The following is a 21335-nucleotide window of genomic DNA, read 5'->3' as shown; positions in this document are numbered from 1 at the left end:
AGGATAAAAGCTGCCCGGGGGAAGCGGAGAGAGGTAGCTGGAGTAATAATGTGATAAGAAAATGCCAATCAAGCACAGTGATAAGACCAGTGTTAATGTATGGATCGGAAACATGGACTCCAAGAAGAAAAGAGGAAGTAAAGCTTGAGAGACGAGAATGTTGAGGTGGATTATGGGAATATCGCTGCTTGAAAGTTTGGAAAATGAAGATAAGAAGGGCAGGCTTATACAGAGGTAATGAGTCACGATTGAATTGGACAAGGAGGTAGTAAAGAGGACCTGGAAGGAATGTGTTAGAGGAAGATGATCGAGAGGGAGACAGAATTAGATGGCGAGATAAAGTGAAGGAAGATATGAAGGGAAGAGGTTTGGTGGAGGATGATGCAGCCGTTGATAGTGATAGAAGGAAGTGGAGAGAGCGTATCAGGCAACCGACCCCTCAATGTTCGGATAACGGTGGGAAAGAAGAGTTACTAATATGCTCGTTTTCACTAACATATACGAATATTGCACTATTCGCCTATGCATATCTTATACATTATTATGCTGTTATATTATTTTTTCCAATGATTTTCCAATTAAAAGTTATATCCTTGGGCTCACATGGAATTCGAAATACACATCATCTAATGTTGTTCAACCTGAAAAATCTTTGGGAAAGAGAATACATCATAAAAAAATGTATGAGCAATTTTCCTTCATGCTAAAGAAAACAATATAAAAACAAAAGAGCTTAGGGGAAAAAAGTGTAATTCACATAATGTATTGGAAAGAAACAGTCGATTCGGGTTTTGAAAAAATGTGGGCATCAATCATGGCATGGATAAACTATACTCAGTTTTTTTTCCATCTGTCCATCCACCTGTGGTGTTTTCGCATGGTAACACTGCGTCCAGGGCTTTAAATATTTACGCTATGTGTAAGTTTTAGGTAGATAATAGGATATCTGGGTGTACATTTGCAACTGAAAAGTTTTTTAATAATTTACTGTATGCGAATTACACCGTTAATATTCGAAATAGGGTATTATTATTATTGATGAGTTAAGCTGAATGTAACTATTTAAAGCCCGGGCCACAGTGTTACCATACGCACACACCACAGGCGGGTGGACAGATGGAAAAAAACGGAGTATAGGTTTGTCGATCTTAAAAAGAAAATATGTAAAATGTGTAGGTTTTAAGAAGCAATGAGCCTTCCCCACAGATTCTCTTTTATCCCACTTGTCAGGTCTGAATATCTGGTTCGTTTGTACTGTCAGCCTAGCGCACATATAAATTTCTACCACTTATTTCTCTTGTGGTGCATTTGCATACGTGCATCGGTAGTGTGTGTGTGTGTGTGTGTGTGTGTGTGTGTGTCCGCGCGCACCTACCGTTTGCTGTTCCTGTTTATTCTTTCCCCCCTCCCGCTCCAACGTACCTATCCATATTACTAATCAAATCCACACGATCACATCTTCTTCTTCCTAGCTTAAACCCATTTTTATATGGGGTCGCCATTGTGAATGAGTCTTCTCCATCGATTTCTGTCCTGTGCCTCGTTCTCATTTATACCTTTCAATACCATATCTTCCCCTACACAATCACGCCATCTTTTTCTTGGTCGTCCACTGATCACTCAGTAAAAAGGACTCTCTCTCTCTCTCTCTCTCTCTCTCTCTCTCTCTCTCTCTCTCTCTCTCTCTCTCTCTCTCTCTCTCTCTCTCTCTCTCTCTCTCTCTCTCTCTCTATATATATATATATATATATATATATATATATATACACACACACACACACACACACACACATATATATATATATATATATATATATATATATATATATATATATATATATATATATATATATATATATATATATATATATATATATATATATATATATATATATATATATATATATATATATATATATATATATATATATATATATAGTTTAAAAAATCACAGTAGATGCACGTGACTTCATAAATAAGCGAATACCACGGGAAATGATATATATATATAGATTAAGTAAGGATTATACTGTGTCAATTTCTAATAAGAAATGGCTCAACAAAGACTGCGGTAATGTTCAAGATCTGTACTGCTATTAACAAGATGAGATTTTTAAAAGATTCAAGATATGAAATACGATTTCCTTTTTTCATTTTATGTAATTTTTTTTCTTGTTCATTGGTTGTGGACAACAGAAGAAATGTTGTTGCGCTCGCGGTCTCTTGGACTTTCTCGCGCGCTGATTGGGCCATTTTACGAAGCCCGGCGGTGATTGGTCGATTCAAAAGAGATTCCTCCTCGATCATATGTTTGTTTGGGTAGTTTTGTGTTGATGGGTGACGGGCCGCTCGGTTTAATACTCTTAAGGAGTTTTAGTGTTGTCACAGATTCGTAATTTTATTCGCAAGTAAGTAGTTGGTAACTAGGAGGTGTGTAGGATAAAGTGATGGATGATTTAGTCGGTAGGATGGAGTGATAAGAGGGACTTGGAAGGATTTAAAATTGACATAGACTGGCCTAGGCCGAACTTCGGTAGGGAACATCCTTTACGGGACTTTGGGCGAATTAATAAGTAGTTTGGACGAATTTATCATAGTTATTAGGCGTAAAGTCGTGTTATCCAAGATTTTTTCATGGAAGTTTACGAGATAGGTCCGTAGTCTAAAAAGATTTAAGCCTTTAGGCCTTTTTAAAAGGTTAAATATGGATTTGTCTTTTGTTGCGAGGATAAGCTACATGAAACCCCAGAAAACCGACATTTTTGGTGGATAAAAATGAAAAACTCGTTTTGGGGTGGAGGATGGTAACCAAAATACCTACTATAGGCTAGATATGAAAATAGGTAGGCCATACAAAGAACAGTAAGGAAGTGCATCGCAGACCATCTTTCTGTAGATCTAGGGTACTTATCCGCGGCGGCCTAGACTATGGGAGTTGCGGTTTTTCTATGCAGTTTTACCTACTGAACAAGAATTTTAAGTAATATTTATTCGGACGACTGTAATTAACTCGCCAGGGTCCAGTACAATCTGTAGTGGATGTCATATCCGTGGTTACGTTCCTTGCAGTCCATGCGAACTGCTTCTGTAGAAATAGGGTAGAACACCACGGCAGGCCAACCCTCATCACGGTGGATGGGTCTTATTCACTCGATATTTAATTGGTGAAACAAGAATACAATTGCAACCATTTAAAAGACTGAAGTTTCGTCAACATAATGTGATATATGAAAGCCCCATACGAACTAAAATAAGCATGTGAGCTCTTCGTAAAATATGTTTTCAAGGCAGTTTTGAAATCCAATATGGCGGCTACGTTTTGCATGGACGGTTCTCATCAGTGACGGCCACCATCTTTCCCCAGCCTTCCCAGCACTCATTTGAACAATGTTAGCGTATATATGTAACGTTTATTGATCTTACTCAAGATTGCAGTTGTAATCAGCACAATAAAACAACATTTTGTTGCCTATATTAGTGAAAGTATGAAACTTGTTATTCCCGGGGTTATGGTTGGAACTGATTTCATTCTTACCTTGTAATCGGTGGTTTTTATCCTTACTGTCATCACAACTGGAACTTCACAGTGCTTATTTGATTGTAATTATACACATTTTGGTCTTAATTCACTCCACAGTGCACTTGAACCACGCTGTGGTTCCTGGTTCCTAAGCACTCACTCCGCAAACACAGTTACGAGCAGCAGACGACAACACTGATTATGAGATGCAAAGCTTTATTCCTTAATTGTTTTACTTTACTCAATATTTAGTTTAACTTTACTTCAAAATGTTTATTTAATTCATGTCTATTATCCCTTTTTTGCAACCAAATTAACCTCCAAAAATTACAAATGTTTCGGATGTATACTTACGAGCAGACGACGTGAGGAAAAATGACTCATCGTTGCCAATCTAGTGGAGCGTCACACATACGCCGATGCATTTACAAACTGTTTCGATGAATTCTAGTTGTCATAGTAATGCAGTAATGATAAAATTGCTGTAATATGTACGTATATATAATACAAATAGATAAGCTAATTTCCACTTATTTCCCCGGTTTTGTGTAAGTCTTATACCTAGTTTGGAGGGTAAACACATACCAATTGACAACACTGATAAACAATTGAAGAGCGCAAAACGCCGCAAAGAATGCCGTAGTCCCCTTGAATAATTGCTGGTAAGAGGTTGGTTTACGATTGTTGTGATGAAAGTGCCCCAGCGTCTATGGGTACAAGTGGTGTGCAGATTTAGCACAGGAAATGGGAAGTTTGTTGACACAAGCGACTCCGTAAACATCAAGATTGCGTCAATCTTCGAAACATTTTTAGTTGTAAGTAAAAATTTCTAAAGCGTTTTGGTGAGATTTCCACTGCCGTAGCCACCGTTTTCACTACCCTCTGTTTAAATCTTAAAATTTGGCCTTAATTTCTAACTTTGGAGAAAATACTTTCTTCGAAAGGAGAGTAGAGGTCTTTAGCTCCTCTTCGAAAGGAGAGTAGAGGTCTTTAGCTCCGTTTCTCACCAACAACAAGTCGCGACTGATGCCCATCTCCGGTGTCAGGACGCGTTATAATGTACTTTTTCGGAGGGTGGCAAGCGTTGATTGTAGGTAGCCTGTTTGGCCTGTTTGGCCTGCTGTGATGTTTTACCCTATACCCAACTTTCCCTCAGCCTAATCAAGGTGAGTGGGTCCTAACCGCTTTCTGGGTACTCCCCCCCCCCCACTCCCAAAATCCTGGGTATTTCTAAGTAAAAACTCCTCGTGGACTGCTAGGGTAAAACACCGTGTGGACTGGCCAAGTCACCGACTATCACAGCTGGCCACCCTCCGAAAAAGTACTTTTAAAGCGTCCTGACGCCGGAGATGGTCATCAGTCACGAGTTGTTGTTGGTGAGAGAAGGAGCTAAAGACCTCTACTCTCCTTTCAAAGTATTTTCTCCAAAGTTAGAAATTAAGGCCATATTTTAAGATTTGGTATTTCTACAGAAGCATTCCTCATTACCGCATCATTCGTCCAAGCGAAAACGAAAGCCACCAGGAATTGGGGCATCTAATGTACCTATTTCGCCGTATTTAGTATGAGCCCCTGGGGGTTAATTACAGTCGTCCGAATAAATATTACAGGCAGTCCCCGGGTTACGACGGGTTCGGCTTACGATGTTCTGAGGTTAAGGTGCTTTTCAATTAGGTATATTCATCAGAAAGATGAAGTGAGTCTTCCTATTGTTAAAGGACCGAAAGGTTTGTATTACGTATCGAAACAAATAACAATTTGTCGAAAATTGTATTTTTCCTAACTATACAAACCTGAGGTTCTTTTTGACATAGTCCCACCTCATGCCACCCCTCACTCTGTTTCCTGGGCCTAAAGCAAAGTGATTCTTCACCTCTCAGTCGTGCGGGACCATCGACTGTCGGACAAGCACTTAACTACCAAACCTCCTTGTTTGAAGCTTACGACCGGTTCCAGCTGCCGCTGATTACATTCTTATTGTTAAAGGACCTCAGGTTTCTATAGTTAGGAAAAATACAATTTTCGACAAATTGTTATTTTACGAAGAGCGTCACATGCTTATTTTAGTTCGTATGGGCTTTCATATATCATTATTGTTGACGAAACTTCAATCTTTTGAATGGTATGCTTAAAGTTGTAATTGTATTCTTGTTTCACCAATTAAATATCGAGTGAATAAGACCCGGCCAGCGTGATGACGATGGATCATCCGTGATTGTTTACCCTAGTAGCAACGGTTTGGCGAATACGAAATCCACTAGGGATTGGTGACAAATGTATTTCACTGTTTTGTACTAGCCCCTGGGTGGTTAGCTAATTGTAGTCGACCAACAAAAAATAACAGTTAGCTATCAATAGTAATGCACTGTACTATATCATATGGTAACTATTTACAACAACATAATCAATATCAGAGTAGCAAAATTTAGGAATGATGTTCAAATAATAAGCCTGGTGAAGAGTATTAGTTAATTGCAAATGCACTCTTTGTACACCTGAATTAGCCCTGGTCGTGACCAGTGCTAATTCAAGTGTTCAGACAAGTATTGCAATATTAGTTTGCCTGTCAGTTCTTTCAGTAACCATAATGATAGTTAGATGCAAAATAATCTTTGGTAACTTTTAAGATGTAATTTTTAAACTAAGATTAATATGTTTATTTTAAATGCAAAATAATATTGGTGCTGTGATAATGTAAGATATTGTAATTTGTTAAATAAGATTAATATGTTTATTGTGAACAAATACTTTTGGCCAGCCCAATGAGTGAAAAGAATAACTCAGTTGGTAGGGTAAAGAAATTATTGACTAATGATAATATATATGACTAGCGCAGACCACAGATCAAAATGGGAAAACATGTTTTTGGATGTAGAATTCATGGCTTGGAATTTGATGCAATATTGGGATGGGTTTCTGGTATGCTTGAGTCTAGGAAGTGATTCTGGTATAGAGGTATTTTTGTCATTTTACTGTGAAAATAATATAGCAGCTATCAGTTTCCCCTCTTACAATTTTTATTGGCTGTTGGCAGGCACATTGAGAAGGCTGCTTATTTGTCCATTTTATTTTGTATTTTTTAAGTAGTGATTGTACCACTTTTCAAATAACTCATAAAATTTGCCACTAAAGGCAAAATATAATTAAATACTGTTTAGTAACTATATACATTATATTAGTGTCAGCAGTTTTTTGGCTTTTAGATAACTATTAACATTAAATTTCATGAACTTAATGTCATTAATGTTTAACGCAGTTTGAGATGTTAAGTACTATTTGGCAGATCTACTCTCTCTTCTCTGTCAAGCACTTGCAATTAGGTTAGCAAAGCAGAAGGAAGGTGCCTTTCAGAGCAGTTCCATTAACCAGCCTCCTATTGGCCAGTATTAGTAACCACTTTAGATTGAGTAACTCTTGGTCAATTTGGAAGAAAATAAGTTTGTGAATCATTTATGTGTAAAATTTTTGGTGTTCATATTTCTTATGCCACCACTGTTACTTTGACCATCCAGGGTTTCATAACACATTGTTTCTTTTCAGCCATGAAGGAAGATGACCATTTTTATGAATTATTTCTTCAGTCTAAAGAAAAATATGGAAGGCGGGATTAGAACAGTTTGAGGTAAGGTCCAGTTTGTATAATGTGGCTTTTGTGTATACCCATTGTAGTTTTGTTTTAGAAATTAGTAGTCTTGGTTTAGAGAAGGTTGTATTTTAATAGGGTAAAATACCGAATGGCTGGCCTCTACTGTAGCGTGACCACCTTCCCAAAAAAATACTTTAACACATCCTGTAACCCCAGGATAGACATTAGTCCAGAGCCAGCATCCGTCGAAGCAACACCTCGAGACCTCTACTTTCCTCTCGAAGTAAGTTTTTTCACCAAGTCACAAATTAAGGCCATAATTAACCATTTTTGGGAAGGTGGTCATGCTATGGTAAAGGCCGGCCATTTGGTATTTTACCCTAGATAGTAGGCTGGCCAAGGTATTCCAATATTGCCAAATAAAACATCCTTCAGTGATTGACCAGACAGTCCGGTGTTTTACTCATCTCTAGGTAATGATTTTTTTCCTTTCACCCGTTACTTAGCACTGAATCAATCTAATTCTTAACATGTTTTCTCCTCAAATACACACAGCAACATGGATTATACTTGAAGAGAAAGGCTGGAAGGGGATTTGTGTGATATTTCTCATTGAAATCTGTGATATTTATGAGGAAGTTGAACCCATTCTTTCAAATAATTTTATCATTGTTATTGACAGATGAATTCAGTTTTGGTTGTTGAATTGTGATATTAAAGAGAAAAGTCCTATTTAATGATGATTGTCTTGATGCTGAGGTAATTGGGAAATCAGTAGACTTTTCATCTTGGGAAAAGGGATATAGCAGATTTGACATTGAATAGTTGAACTTACTTAAAACCAAAATAAATAGTAAGACATACTATCTACCAGTGGGTCAAAGGTCACACCTACTTTTGCAGTTTTGGTGAACTGACAAAAATTTTTTAAAATGTACGGCTTGAGGCATTTGGGCTGTGAGTAAATAAGTAATGGGTTTGCTTGCTAAAGCATGATTTATGTTGTAAAACTGGGTGGTTGTATGCTTGCATAGGAAATTCATATGCATAAAATAGTTTTGTATGCTTTATCATGTGAAGAAATCCTTTGTATAATGTAGGCACATGTTACTACTTTGTCCTAGACAAGGGAACATTACAGTATTTTTATATATATACTATATATTTCTTTTTCCAGGATCATTTTGTTTGGCTCGGGGAAGCTCTAGCTGCTGCAAAGCAGTCCTTTGCACATACACATCAAGTATTACTTCCCAAAACCCCAGCAACCAAAAAGAGGGGCCGACCAAAAAGGGTAGAAGAATTTACCAATTCAGGTGATTGTTAAACAAAATTTTTTTATTTTTTATAAAATTGCTATTTAACCCTCTTACGCCGACTGGGCATATTTTACGTCGACTTACAAAAGTTTTTTTTAAAATTCGCGGAAAAATACTTATAGGCCTACCAGCCTAAAACTTTTGAATCACGCGCCTTGGGGGATGCTGGGAGTTCACGGATCAAGGTGTTGTTTTGTTTACAATCGTTACGCAGGCGCGCAAGCGCGAATTTCTTTCTTGCCGCACTAAAAAGTATCTGTGACACATCTCGGAAATTATTTCGTCACTTTGACATAATTTTTGTACCATTGTAAATTAGCTATTACATGAAGTATTATATATGAAAATGTGCGCATTTTTATGTAGAATACAACAATAAAATACTCATGATTGTAGCTTTTATCAGTTTTGAGATATTTTCATATAAATAACGATAATTGCCAAAATTTCAACCATCGGTCAACTTTGACTCTACCGAAATGGTCGAAAAACGCAATTGTAAGCTAAAACGCTTATATTCTAGTAATATTCAATCATTTACCTTAATTTTGCAACTAATTGGAAGTCTAGCACAATATTTCGATTTATGGTGAATTTATGAAAAAACTTTTTCCTTACGTCCGCGCGGTAACTTCCGAAAAAAATCATAAATGCGATTGTGGTAATGTTTGCACCATTTTAAAACTAGCCGTTATATAGAGTTTTATATATGGAAATGTGCGCAATTTCATGCACAATACAACTAAAAACAACCCATGGTTGTAGCTTTTATCAGTTTTGAGATATTTTCATATAAATAACGATAATTGCCAAAATTTCAACCATCGGTCAACTTTGACTCTACCGAAATGGTCGAAAAACGCAATTGTAAGCTAAAATTCTTTCAGTCTAGTAATATTCAGTCATTTATCTTCATCTTGAAACAAATTCAAAGTCTCTAGCAAAATATTTAGATTTATGGTGAATTTAAAAAAAAATCTTTCCTTCCCTCCGCGCGCAGATTCTCCGCCACAAATCTCCGAAATACGTACGTCCCATTCTTGGAATATTTGCTCCGTTTCATATTAGGCATTTCATAGAGTTTTATATATGAAAATGTGCGCAATTTCATGTAGAATAAAATGAAAAATATTTTTAAGGTTGTAGCTTTCTTATTTTCGAAATAATTGCATATATATATATATAAAAAAATTCGACATTCGTCAACTTTAACGCGTCAGATATGGTCGAAAACTGGAATTGTAAGCTAATACTCTTACAGTATAGTAATATTCAATCATTTGTCTTCATTTTGAAAGAAATTGGAAGTCTCTAGGACAATATTTAGATTTATGGTGAATTTTTGAAAAAAATATTTGTTTACGTCCGCACGTTACGAATTCATGCATTATATATTTTGTGATAATATTTTCTCTGTGTTGCTTTTATCATTTTACAATGTGTTGTATACCAAAAAGATCGCAATTTAGTGTACATTATAACGAAAAAAAGGAGCCAAAAATGAACTCTTAATCTTGAAAACTAAGCGCGCTGTGATTTTTTGAAAAAAATATTTTTTCCGCTTCCGCGCTCACTCCGAAACCCCTCCAGCACACGGGAGACAATTTTTTATTTACCGCTCCGGCTTAAGAGGGTTAATTTGGGTAAGAATCCATCTCTCGTTGTAATGTGGTTCAGATCGCACAATAAGCTGTAGGTCCCATTGCTAGGTGAACTGATGTAGTTTCCTAGCCATGTTAAAACCACTTATCTTAACTTGGGTAGGAATCTAACTCTTGATGTTTTTTTGAATGGCATATATATTGAAGGAGATATGTACTCTCCATTTTATTACTGGAGTTCCTGCTGTACATAACGGTAGTATGCAAACCAGAACTAGTGAATTTGATACATTCTTATTAAAGTACAATTGTTGATGTGTTGCTTATGTTCCTTCTGTTACACCTTTCAAACCCTTCACTGTCAATTTCCTTTCAGCCCTGAATGATCACATAGTTCCCAGTGCTTGGCCTTTGGCCTAAACTCTGTATTCAATTCAGTTCAATTCATTGCCAATTCCTCTCTTGGAGGAAGTAAAGAAAGACCTAGATTAGTGATTAGAGTAGGCACTCTCCGTCCCAAGATGCTTCTGTCAGGTCACATTGACTGAGGTATGGGGTGCACACCTAGAGGATGTGCTGATTTTTGGTGTGCGACCAGAATGACAGATACCACGTCAATGTCCTGGAACTCAAGGTGGTATATTTAGCCTTTCTAGTTTCAGGACTGAGTGATGGTGCACTCTTTGGTGTTGTTGAGCAACAACACAATGTGTCAACAAGCAGGGAGGGCTAGTTTCCTTCCAGTTACATGAGTTGGTGGTGCAGATGCATGCGTGGGTGATACTGCACTCGGTAGAGCCGTCAGTCAGGTACATTCTGGGTTCCTGGAACATAGCAGCAGATATGCTCAATCACCAGGGTCAGGTGATAGGGACAGAGTGATCCCTATACTAAGACAAGTGTAGAAGTTCTTCAGTCTTTGGGGCCTCCCTATGATAGGCTGTTTCCAACCTGCTAATTCTTCTTTCCGAAGTACTAAGAGATATTCGTCTGTGGCGCAACCTGGGATGGGGATAAGTTGCACTTGAGTTTGTCCTGGGATTTGCAGTGAAAAAGCAGAATCTTTTCCTTGTCACTGAATGTTAATTTGTATTTTCCTAACATACACCTGAAGGTCTTAAATTTACTGCCCACTTCAACCACCCCTCGTTCTGTTACCTGAGCCGAAAGGCAAAATGGAGCGCAGACTGACAAGTGGGCGGGGCTTTGCCCCCCTCCCCTGCCATCAGTAGTTAGTGACCTTGTATGAAAGTTAAACAGGCATTGTAGCTTGTCTCCACAAGCTGAATCCTTTTGTAAAGGCCTTCAGATTTGTATGTTAAAAAAAAATACAAAGTGCCTTATAAATTTACTTTATGAAGTTAAATAATTTTTTATCATTTGTTGTCTTCTGCGCCAGTTTGTACTGTAGAGTAATATTTTGGAAGTTCATTTTAATTTGTTAGCATGTGGACTTCTCACAGGTGTATTCCAGTTAGTAATTGGAGAAAATTGCTCTTATAAAAAAAACAAATATGGTGTGTGACCTTCTACAGATAAAATAGGGCAAGTTATATTGTGTTGCATAGGGGTCCCCATTTCATATAATGGTAGTTTTACTTGCTTTTCCAGATGATGAAGTATCGTTAAGTAAGAGGTCACAGACAGTAAGCATCTGTCCGTCTGAAGATCCTAGCCCAGTGTGCCCTCCACCAAGGCAAGGGAGAATGGCTTCAAGGGTTAGTGACAAGTTGTTATTTGTCTTCGTAGAAATATTTAAATGAAGATTTCTTGATTAATGCCAAACACTAAAGCTGTATGTGATTTTCCCTTGCAGTTAATGATATCAAGTATCCTCATCATTAATTCAGTTTGCAGGATATTCAGTTGTTTGAAGGAAATTAATGTTATTAGTGTTGAGGGCAGCATTCCTCTTCATTGTTTTTCATAGGTATACATAATTGTATACAGGTTTTACTTGATGACATCTGACTTTCTTTATATCAGATTGCACAGGAAAGAGTGACAAAGAGTTTTAAGGAAAGCACAAAACGTAAGTAGGACGGCCGTCTACCCCTGAAGAGATCTATACAGTCAAAAAGACAAGAGCCACAAGGCAAATGGATAAATCCAAAAATTTTGAACTTGAACAGTAAGTATCGTTGTTTTATTTTTTTATCAAGATTTTCAGTATACAGGCAGTCCCTGGTTATTGGCAGGGATTCTGTTCCAGTGGCCTGACAATAAGCGAAAATTTTCGTTGCCAAACCAGCCCCTTTAAACCTGATTGTCAATAACTTTGGCCATTGATAACCAGGAACTGCCTGTAGAATGCTCTTATAATCCTAGTGATTACCAATTTTCATCATGTAAACATGGAAAGAGGAGACCTGACTGTTGTGTGGAAGGTATAGTTTGTTAGAGGAGGAACTCTCCCCTGAGTTCATTGCAATAATATTTTAAGAAAAAAGAATGGAAAAAATACTTGTTCCGACACGGCATACAAACCTTCGGTCCTTTTACAATAGAAGGTACTAGCGGCAGCTGGATAGGTCGTAAAGCTTTCGAACAAGGGGTGGTTTGGTAGTTAACTGTTTGTCCGACAGGCGCGCGCGACTGGGAGGTAAACAAACCACTTTTGCTTTCGGCCTGCTGGCGTGTAGACGTGTATCATCGCTCTCTGCCCGCTTCATCGTCGTTGCTTTCGCATGGTTGTGTTTTTCTTTTTTCTATTTATCTAGTGAAACTGAATTGTAAGTACAATCATTTCATATTATTTCCATTGAATTCAATTGTGAATTAAAGGATCTTGGTTTCTCCACGCCCTCCGATTACCCGGAGTGCCGGGGCCTGAGGGCGTAAGTGCGGGAATTCATTTTTGGTTTCCCAGAAAATGATCCTCGTATTGTGTATGCTCGGTGCGAGGGCGGGAGAGCGCTCGCTCCGAGCTTATATTTGGTTGGAAATGTGTAGATGAAAATCGTAAGTAAGTGCCCTTTTCATTTATATTTTTTTTTGACCTGTATGCTCGTTGCCGAGCGAATGCGCTCGGCACGAAAACTTATTCTGTATGGAAGTGGATTCGCAAGCACAGTATTTCTTTTTCATTTCATATATTTATTTTGATTGTAGCAATACTCATTTGAGATCAGTTTCCACTCTTACCCGGAAATTGATCCTTTCCCCTTTTTATTTGAATGAAGTGAAATCGCAAGTGCAGTTCTTTTTTCATTTTCATATTTTTTATTGAGATTGCATTATTTACTTGGATCAATGTTTCCGCTATTTCCCGGGAATTGATCCTTCCCCTTTTTATTTTGTATGAAGTGAAATCGCAAGCGCAGTGTTCTTTTTCATTTTCATATATATTTTGATTGCATCAATTCATTATGGATCAAGGTTTCCGTTCATAATCGGGAATGGATCCTTTTACCCTTGCGCTCGGTACCGAGGGCGCAAATGCGCTCGATCCGAGCCCTTATTCATTGTGAAGTGAATAGTAATGCAAGATTCTTTTTCATTTTATTCTTTTATTATTGATTGCATCAATATTTATTTGGTTCAAGTTCTGCTCAGTCAGGGAATTGATCCTTATGCCCTTGCATTCGGGCTGAGGCACGATTGCTCTCGGGCTCTTATTATTATTGTTGGGTACATGGTGCTCTGCGTGGGGGTGGGGAACGAGAATCCCCCCCCCCCCCCCCCCCCCCCCCCCCCCCCCCCCCCGCTGCTAGCTCCCACAGATGGCCCTTCCCCTTCGGGGGGGGAGGTTATCTGGGTTCTTCTCCTTGCCCGATCCGTCGAGCGCGGGGAGAGGGCGCTTGGTGCCCGATATACAATTGTATTCGGGGTCTTCCACTCGTTCGGTGTGGGGCTCACTCCCCCCCGTCCCCCCCCCCCGCGCGAGGGGAGGGAACTTCCCCCCCACTAATCACTACTACTGTTATTTCCGCAGGTGCTACTGCCACGAGGGTGGACCTTGGTGAGGTATGGGCGTCCTTCCATTTGCAGGGCGTGCTAGTGTCCAGGGCTGCGGTTTCTATGTCTGGGCCTACTGCGGTCACCCATGGATGTGTGACCACGCTCCAGGTAACGACGTCCCTCCTCACTGGTGTACTCGCCTCACGTGGTAACAGTCTTGCCTACAGCCGCTGTGAAGTGCCGTTCGCCGTAACCGAGAGGGGGGCGTGCCGCTGCCGCGACCACACTTCCGCTGCCCTAGAGCTCGCCCCTGGACCTGCCGCCATGGTACCAGGATGTTGCTGGCTGCTGCTCCACTTCCCTGTGTTTCCGGTGCTGCCTTTGCCGTACCTGCCGATTCTGGGCTGACCTGTCCATGCAGTTGCTGCGCTGGCTGTCCCTGCGTTGCTGCGCTGGCTGTCCCTCGCCGTGTTGCTGCGCTGGCTGTCCCTAGCCGATTGCTGCCGCTGCTGCTGTGCCTACCGATGCTGTGCTGGCTGCCTGCTGTTCCTGAGATGCCCATAGCCTGCTGACGTCGTCCCTGTTCGTGGTGGTACTACCCCAGACTTTGGTCTGTCTGTACAGGTGCGTCCATTGGGCCTGTGGCTTCGGCTACAGCAGCCCCGGCTCCACCCTGGATAGCAGATCTTACGTCTGTCCTGAGGAAGCTGACGGAAGAAGAGGAGGAAGGTGTCGTCGTCGTCGTCTTCATCTTCTTCATCGTCGTCGGCTGCCGCCTCTTCCCCTTCGACTTCTAAGGCTTCACAGCCGAGGAAGAAAGAAGGTTGCCTCCTCCCTCCTAAGAGTCTCCCTCGGGAGCTTCTCGGGACCCGTCTCACCTCGGTGGGACGGGAGGGTTCCTTCCGCTGGTCCTCCTGCTCCTTCGGGAGCGCCCGCTCTCTCTTCTTCCGCAAGGAAGAAAGACTACGGGGACCAGAGGGGTACCGGCTAACACCGGTACTCCTCGCCTGGTGTCAGTGGTTCTGCCACTGCATCAAGGGTCCGTCTCGGACCTCCTCGTTCGCTGGGAATATACCGAGTGTACGGTCGCCTACCAGCGACCGTGCAGCTAGGAACCAGACCTCTGAGCCCGCTCAGCGTCAGGTTCACGGTACGGGGCGGAAGACTGGTGACAACGCCGCTCAATCGCGACTCTCACTAGACCAGCTCTCGCTCTCGCGGCGACCAGCTGGCTACCCGGGGACGTGACGGTCCATGACCGGCCACGGGCTGAGGCTGGGAAGAGGTCCTCCCGTTCGCCGGTGCAGCCACGGCTGGAACCAGCGACGTGACGTGCCGTGAGGACAAGCACCGGTCTCACTGTGACAGTGGAGCCTGCAGGTCGCCTGACCGTCGCTCTCACAGAGAGCGATCGGGTACGGCAACCAGCACCAGCTCTTCTGACACTCGAGAATCGGGGCCGTCTGTGCTCAGTCCAGCCGTTTCTCCACAGCGAGACGGTTCGACCAGGCCTGCAGCTCGATCGCCACCGCGGGTTGACGATCGCCTGCAGCCCTCCAAGCCTGCTGGTTCTGCCAGCGAGCGAGGATGGGAGCGTCAGGTCTGCCCCTCCCGTACCTTCAACCTCCTCGGGTTACACCGGGAGGAGCGCGGATATGAGGAGTGATCGTGAGGGGTACGCCCCTCATGATTCCCACCACGACGCCCTATGTGCCAGGCACAGTTCTTGGACCGGCCAGGACGTTATGCGCAAGTGGATGGAGAAGACCGAGAGGGCTGTCGCTGTTTCCCCCTTCTTAGGAGGAAGGTTCTCGGAATATGCTCTTGTTCGAAGGGGCTTAACGGTCCTACTCTGCAAGATGCTGTGACTCGGGGAAGGATCGCCGCTCCCACCAGCAGAGCCACGTCTCGGCTCGAGTCGTTTTGCCCGCCGAGAGGGAACCCAAAATCGACGGTTGGGGTCCTGCCGCGATCGGAGCTTGCCGACTGTGTTGAACAGGTAGTCTCTCGTCTCCGGACAAGAAGGCTCTCTCAGTTCTGGCCGGTACGAACAAGCTACTTCACCTCCTCTACTGCGACAGAGGCGTTTCTACGTGTCTTCGGACACCGTATTTGAATACCCCTTCGGTCCTCCTGAGAGGTTTCGACCTCGACGAGGACTGGAGATGAGTCGGAGGACGGTATCGGCTCTCTCCTGTCAGGTGTCGATCAGCCCCACCCAGACGACGTTCACAGTGGCGGCAGGCGACCCTTACCTACAGTATGAGTTCGTAACCCTCCTCGGGAAAAAGTTTTCTCCTGACGATACGTTTTCCCAGGCTCTGAGAGGCCATCGCCGTAAGGCGATGGCTGGCTCCTCCTTTTCTTCTCCAACTGCTAGTTCCGCTGGGAAGGCGAGCCAGTATCCAATTCCTCCCCATTCCCTCTCTCCTTACGGCTACGAGGGAAAGGGGAGGGATCCTACAGAGATTTCTCTGTAAGATCCCACGTTAGGGGCTGCGCTACCGGGGGGACCTTCGGGTCCTACCTGACGTAAGCCCCGTCGTTGAGGAGGGATCCTGCCCCTTTCTCGATTTCTACGGGAATCGAGAGGACCACCAGCTGATATCGTTTGACGAATTCGGTGGGGGGGTTTTCGCAGTGTGCTTAGAATTCTACGGAATTTCTAGCGCATCAGAGTGTTCGAGTTTTTTTACGATTCCAAACACTTAGGCGAGACCACGGTCCAAAGTGAGCGAGAATCCCCGATAATTGTTACAAAACGATAATCGGAACCTCGCTTATGCTCGAATTCCTGTAATTTCTAGCATTTGGAAGAAGACTGCTGCTGAAAGAAGAGTATCTCACAGTAGGCGATTAACCTGGAATAGAGAAGAACGGACGGGAACTTCCAGTTTGGCTTGAACTATCGTCTTCGGTATTCTGTTTCACCATTGAAGCTTTCCTTTGGGGGAAAGACTTCTCCTTCACTCTCTTGACTAGAGAACGAAGGCGGTCGATCTCCAATCCTATTCTCATTCCTCGAGAGGAAAGATTTAGGATGGAGGTCGTGGAGGTAGAACCTACAAATATACTACGTATATTACCCTCGCGACATGATTCTTTTAACAGTTGAATTGCCCGGGGGGCGTAGGCGCATACCGTAGTTAACTCTACGGTTTGTGACCGAGACGAATTGTATCTTAATTGAACTGCAACTCGGGGTTGCCTGCAACCTCCCAGCAGTTATCAGTTTCGATTTTAGATACTTGGTATTGTCATGACAACACCAAATCAGCTTTGTATTTAACCGAAATCCGGTTTCGGTTTAAATTATAATTGCTCGAGCGTATTCTTTGCATTGCTCGCATGGTTCTAAGTCCGAACACATTCCTTCGTGGAATAATGGATTACCTGGCAACTCAGGATGACGAGTCACCGAGCTACTGCGTATTGAACTGCCTGATATGATAGCAGCTCAGTATCAGCTAGGTCCCGGAGATGCACGCGGGGGGGGGGGGGGGGTCGGTTACGTCTCTCTCTCCCCTGGTTTGATTGACTACCGAACCGTATCTCTGCCCAACAATCATGGACTTAGGTCTCTGATTAACGGGGATTCTCGCAATAATGAAGGACCATCTACTGCTGTGACGCTCGATTTCATCGCCTTCGACATTGCGAGAATTTTCAACAGAGATATCTCTTGGCTCCTTTCATCTTTCTGTTTACCGCACGGTAACAGAAGTCTGTACTATTCTTCCGCTGCATCGCACCGCGATAATGCGAATGATTTTTGCAGACATCTGAGTTTGTCTTCAAAATATCTCGTATTCGTAGGTGTGCAATTATTCATTGCTCGCCCCGAATTAACAGATGTATCAGAAGACATCGCCTACTCTCCGACCTGACAGCTCTACTTCCAAATGTTCGCCCATGAGAAGCAGTTCTTCAGGCAGTATTTCCCTGTCTCTTCATTACTGAAAAGCGCTCCGCTTTTATTGCAACTACGATCCCACCGGACAGCAATGAATAGCGGTTAGCGTTCTCAGTCTTTGTAGCACAGGTTCAGAATCTTGAGAATCCTTCTCTCGGTTCAGCTGTGAAGACGTAGGTTGTTTGCTTTTTCCTGTACACCTTTCGTCATTCTAACGACCACATAGTGTTGTTTCTCCTTAGCTGAGAATCAACTATACTATGAGATATCTTGCCATCAGGACCTCGTCTCTTAAGAAGGCAATTGACTTTCGCCTGTGTTGGGCACATGCCTTAGAGAATCATCACCTCGCCTTCTGGCATCGGTGACGAACAAATTATTTGTTTAGTCTCTTGGCATAACCCTTTTAAGGCGAAGGTCACGTGACTTGCTCGGGTGCTTGGACAACTTGCCTCCTACCGAACGCAGTCAGTCGGCAGCTGTCAGAGCGCCCAAGTCAGTTACGAACTTCGCTGTGGACTTAGTTCGGTTGTTCCATAACAGTCTTTTCTTCGTCCTAACGGCTTGTCACAGTAACCATACCATCGACACACCCACCATTGAGTGTCGGTGTCCTATCCACTACCGAGAAGAACTTCACTGCATGGGGTGATACGGAGAATGTGAGACACTTTCGCTGCAGACGGATTAGACCAGTATCGGGATACATGGACATCACCGAAGTCGAAATAAGAGGGATAGGTCATACGACCATTCCTTCTTTTCCTCTGAGGTAATTGCATGACTTTTCCTGCGAAGTCAAGCATCCAGGGGATGGGGATTCGTGACGCTCGATTTTGTACCGACTTCGTAGCGAAGACTCAGAACCCTTCGGTTCCTGACGATCGGTTAGAGTCCTTCACAATCCCCTCCCTAATGGACTTCACCGCCTTCGATGCGAAGGAGATGCTGCTTTGTCCTGTGAAAGCGACCCGACGGCGCTTTCTGAAGAAACTCGACATCCTAGGCTGAGTGTTGAAGACTTCGTCAGCACCAAGATGACCTAGAAGTACACTCCCTCGAGTTACACAAAGAACTTCTCCGTGGCGCAGGTACTGAAGGCAGTGGTCTGGTACAATTAGACACTGGCACCTCCTTCTACCTTTTGGATATTGCCCACAGGTCCTTGGATCGTTTTCCTTGGGACCCCGTGTGTGGGCTGCTCAACACGTTGTGTAGCTAACCCAGACCCTAGCAGGCTGAACAGCATCGAGTCCTGGTGTGACTGTAAGAATAGATAAGTGAATGAGAAAGTGACTGGCTTCTCTTCCTATCTTTTTTCTCCCCCTCTACCTTACCTGCCTGGGGTAGAGGGATACGGTCATCACCTTGCTGGATAAGGACAAGATGCCGGTGAGCTACTCGACAGAGCCCCATCCTATCCCTTTCAACTAGGGATGGGAGCGAATACCACCACTTGCCTCCTACAAGGGGGGAAGTGGATGCCAACAAGAGACAAACCATAACTTTATGTTGCCTCTTGCAAAATAGGAACTTGTTCTTGTTTGCTGGTACGAAGAGATACGCTTGCCTCTCTCTTAGTACTTGGTCCAGAGGTCTGACCATTGATCCTGCGGTGCACACACCCCGATCAATCGGACAGAGGCTTGGATCCCTCCCTCGCTCTTACGACCATTGGAGGCATTCCAAGGTTGGGCGAACACCAGTCTGTTCACAAAAGACTCAGATTCCTCCCACCAAGAAGTGAGTCTTCCTATTGTAAAAGGACCGAAGGTTTGTATGCCGTGTCGGAACAAATGACAATTTGTCCAAAATTGCATTTTTCCTAACTATACAAACCTGAGGTCCTTTTACACATAGTCCACCTCATGCCACCCCTCACTCTACAGTTTTTGCTTGGGCCAAAAGCAAAAGTGATTTGTTTACCTCCCAGTCGCTGCGCGCGCGCCTGTCGGACAAGCAGTTAACTACCGAACCCCTTGTTCGAAAGCTTACGACCTATCCAGCTGCCGCTAGTACCTTCCTATTGTAAAAGGACCTCGGGTTGGTATAGTTAGGAAAAATGCAATTTTGGACAAATTGTCATTTTGCATTAGAGAAGAAAGGGGTTGAAAAATTAGTCATTGGTCATTGTTCAAAATGCCTTAAATTCACTACTGCCAAGAATTAAGCACCCTATATATAAGGGTAATATTCAAACTGGTATGAAATTTATGAAATATAAATGATTAGAAAATATTTATTTTTGTTGCCTAATTGTTCATGATTTTGTTTCTAAACAGGTGTACCTTAGCAGCAAAGGTGGATGTAACTATTGGGAAACAAGATCCAGATGTATTGCATAATTCTGGGGCATACAAAGAAGATTTAAAGGATATTATTACTGAAGAGTTAAAGAAAGAAAGCTTGTTGAATAGCAAGAGCTCAGGAAATGAAGACACACCAAAAAAACTTAGCACGTGCAATAGAAGGAGCAGTAGCATAGGGAAAAAATTGATATATACTTCATCTGATGAAAATGATAAGACTGATATAGTTTCTCTAAAAGTAGAACAAAATGAAGCTACTAAAATTGACAAAGATGAGAAATGTAGTAGCTCAGAGGATAATCAAAGTAGCCCAAAGAAAAATTCAGTATCCTTGGCCTCAACACAGAACAGAGACAGCGGAATAGAGGAATGTCATGAGGAGCTGATTTTGAAAAGAAAGAGTATAGTAGAAGTATCTAATACTTCTCGGAGCAGGAATGACAACACAATAATATCTAAAACTTTAAATGATTTAGAAATATATGAAGTCAGAAGTGAAAAGGATGACTTAGGCTCTCAGTCAGAGCCTGTTCCTAAAAGCCATGCAGGTCACACAAAACAGAAAATTGAATCAAGTTCCCAAAACTTTCCAGTTCCTAAACCCAGAACAACACGTACTAAACAGCGTATTGAGTCCAGGACAGACACAGATGATAGCGACAGTGGTGTAAATATAGTCACATGCATAAATCCTCAGAAAATCAAAATTCTGAAAACATTAACAAACAATGTATTGAAGATATGCGCCCACCCCCAGAAATCCCCAAGGTACGATCCACCCGAACTAAGAGGAAGCAAGATGAGTCTTCTAGTGCTACTTGTTTTGAACTTCCCAATAGTAGCTTGAAGGTAACCAGTGGACATTCTTCATCTGACACAGAATTAGTAGATGGAAACACTTCTTCGCAATCTACAGATTCATTTATTCCTCCTGAAGCTCCAAAGATGAGAATCAACACGCACTAAGAAAAAACAAATGACGGATTATAATTCAGAGGAGCGGAGATTGAAGAACCAAAACCACGGTCACACGCACTAAAAAGAAAATGGAAGAATTGTCAAAGACTGAAAGTGCTGGAGATGTGGTGATACAGAGTGAAAATGAAATGTCAGATTCCAGTTCAAGATCTACTCGAACAAAGAAGCGGCAAGCAGAACAAGAAATGAATCAACCTTCACGATCAACA

The 21335-nt window shown here is 42.3% G+C and overlaps 1 protein-coding gene across 1 annotated transcript; it reads left to right on the top strand.

The window, feature by feature from the left end:
* The first annotated feature begins 2251 nt into the window (after positions 1-2251).
* Positions 2252-21131, top strand: LOC135200859 (uncharacterized). Its single transcript, XM_064229564.1, has 6 exons — positions 2252-2408; positions 7061-7142; positions 8284-8422; positions 11638-11744; positions 12013-12157; positions 20122-21131. Exons 5-6 carry the CDS (start codon positions 12126-12128, stop codon positions 20993-20995), a joined length of 906 nt encoding a protein of 301 aa, XP_064085634.1. The 5' UTR covers positions 2252-2408; positions 7061-7142; positions 8284-8422; positions 11638-11744; positions 12013-12125; the 3' UTR covers positions 20996-21131.
* The last annotated feature ends 204 nt before the right edge of the window (positions 21132-21335 follow it).

Source organism: Macrobrachium nipponense, chromosome 27, assembly GCF_015104395.2.
Source record: "Macrobrachium nipponense isolate FS-2020 chromosome 27, ASM1510439v2, whole genome shotgun sequence".
NCBI lineage: Eukaryota > Metazoa > Arthropoda > Malacostraca > Decapoda > Palaemonidae > Macrobrachium > Macrobrachium nipponense.
The sequence above is the reverse complement of the archived record's forward strand: the minus strand, read 5'-3'. Positions and strand labels throughout refer to the sequence as shown.

What these genes read in the sequence shown, in the direction of transcription:
- LOC135200859 (XM_064229564.1), top strand. Translation starts at nt 12,126, where the DNA reads ATGGATAAATCCAAAAATTTTGAACTTGAACA. An exon ending in AAAAATTTTGAACTTGAACA is followed by an intron (nt 12,158 to 20,121) that starts GTAAGTATCGTT and finishes GTTTCTAAACAG; the next exon opens with GTGTACCTTAGCAGCAAAGG.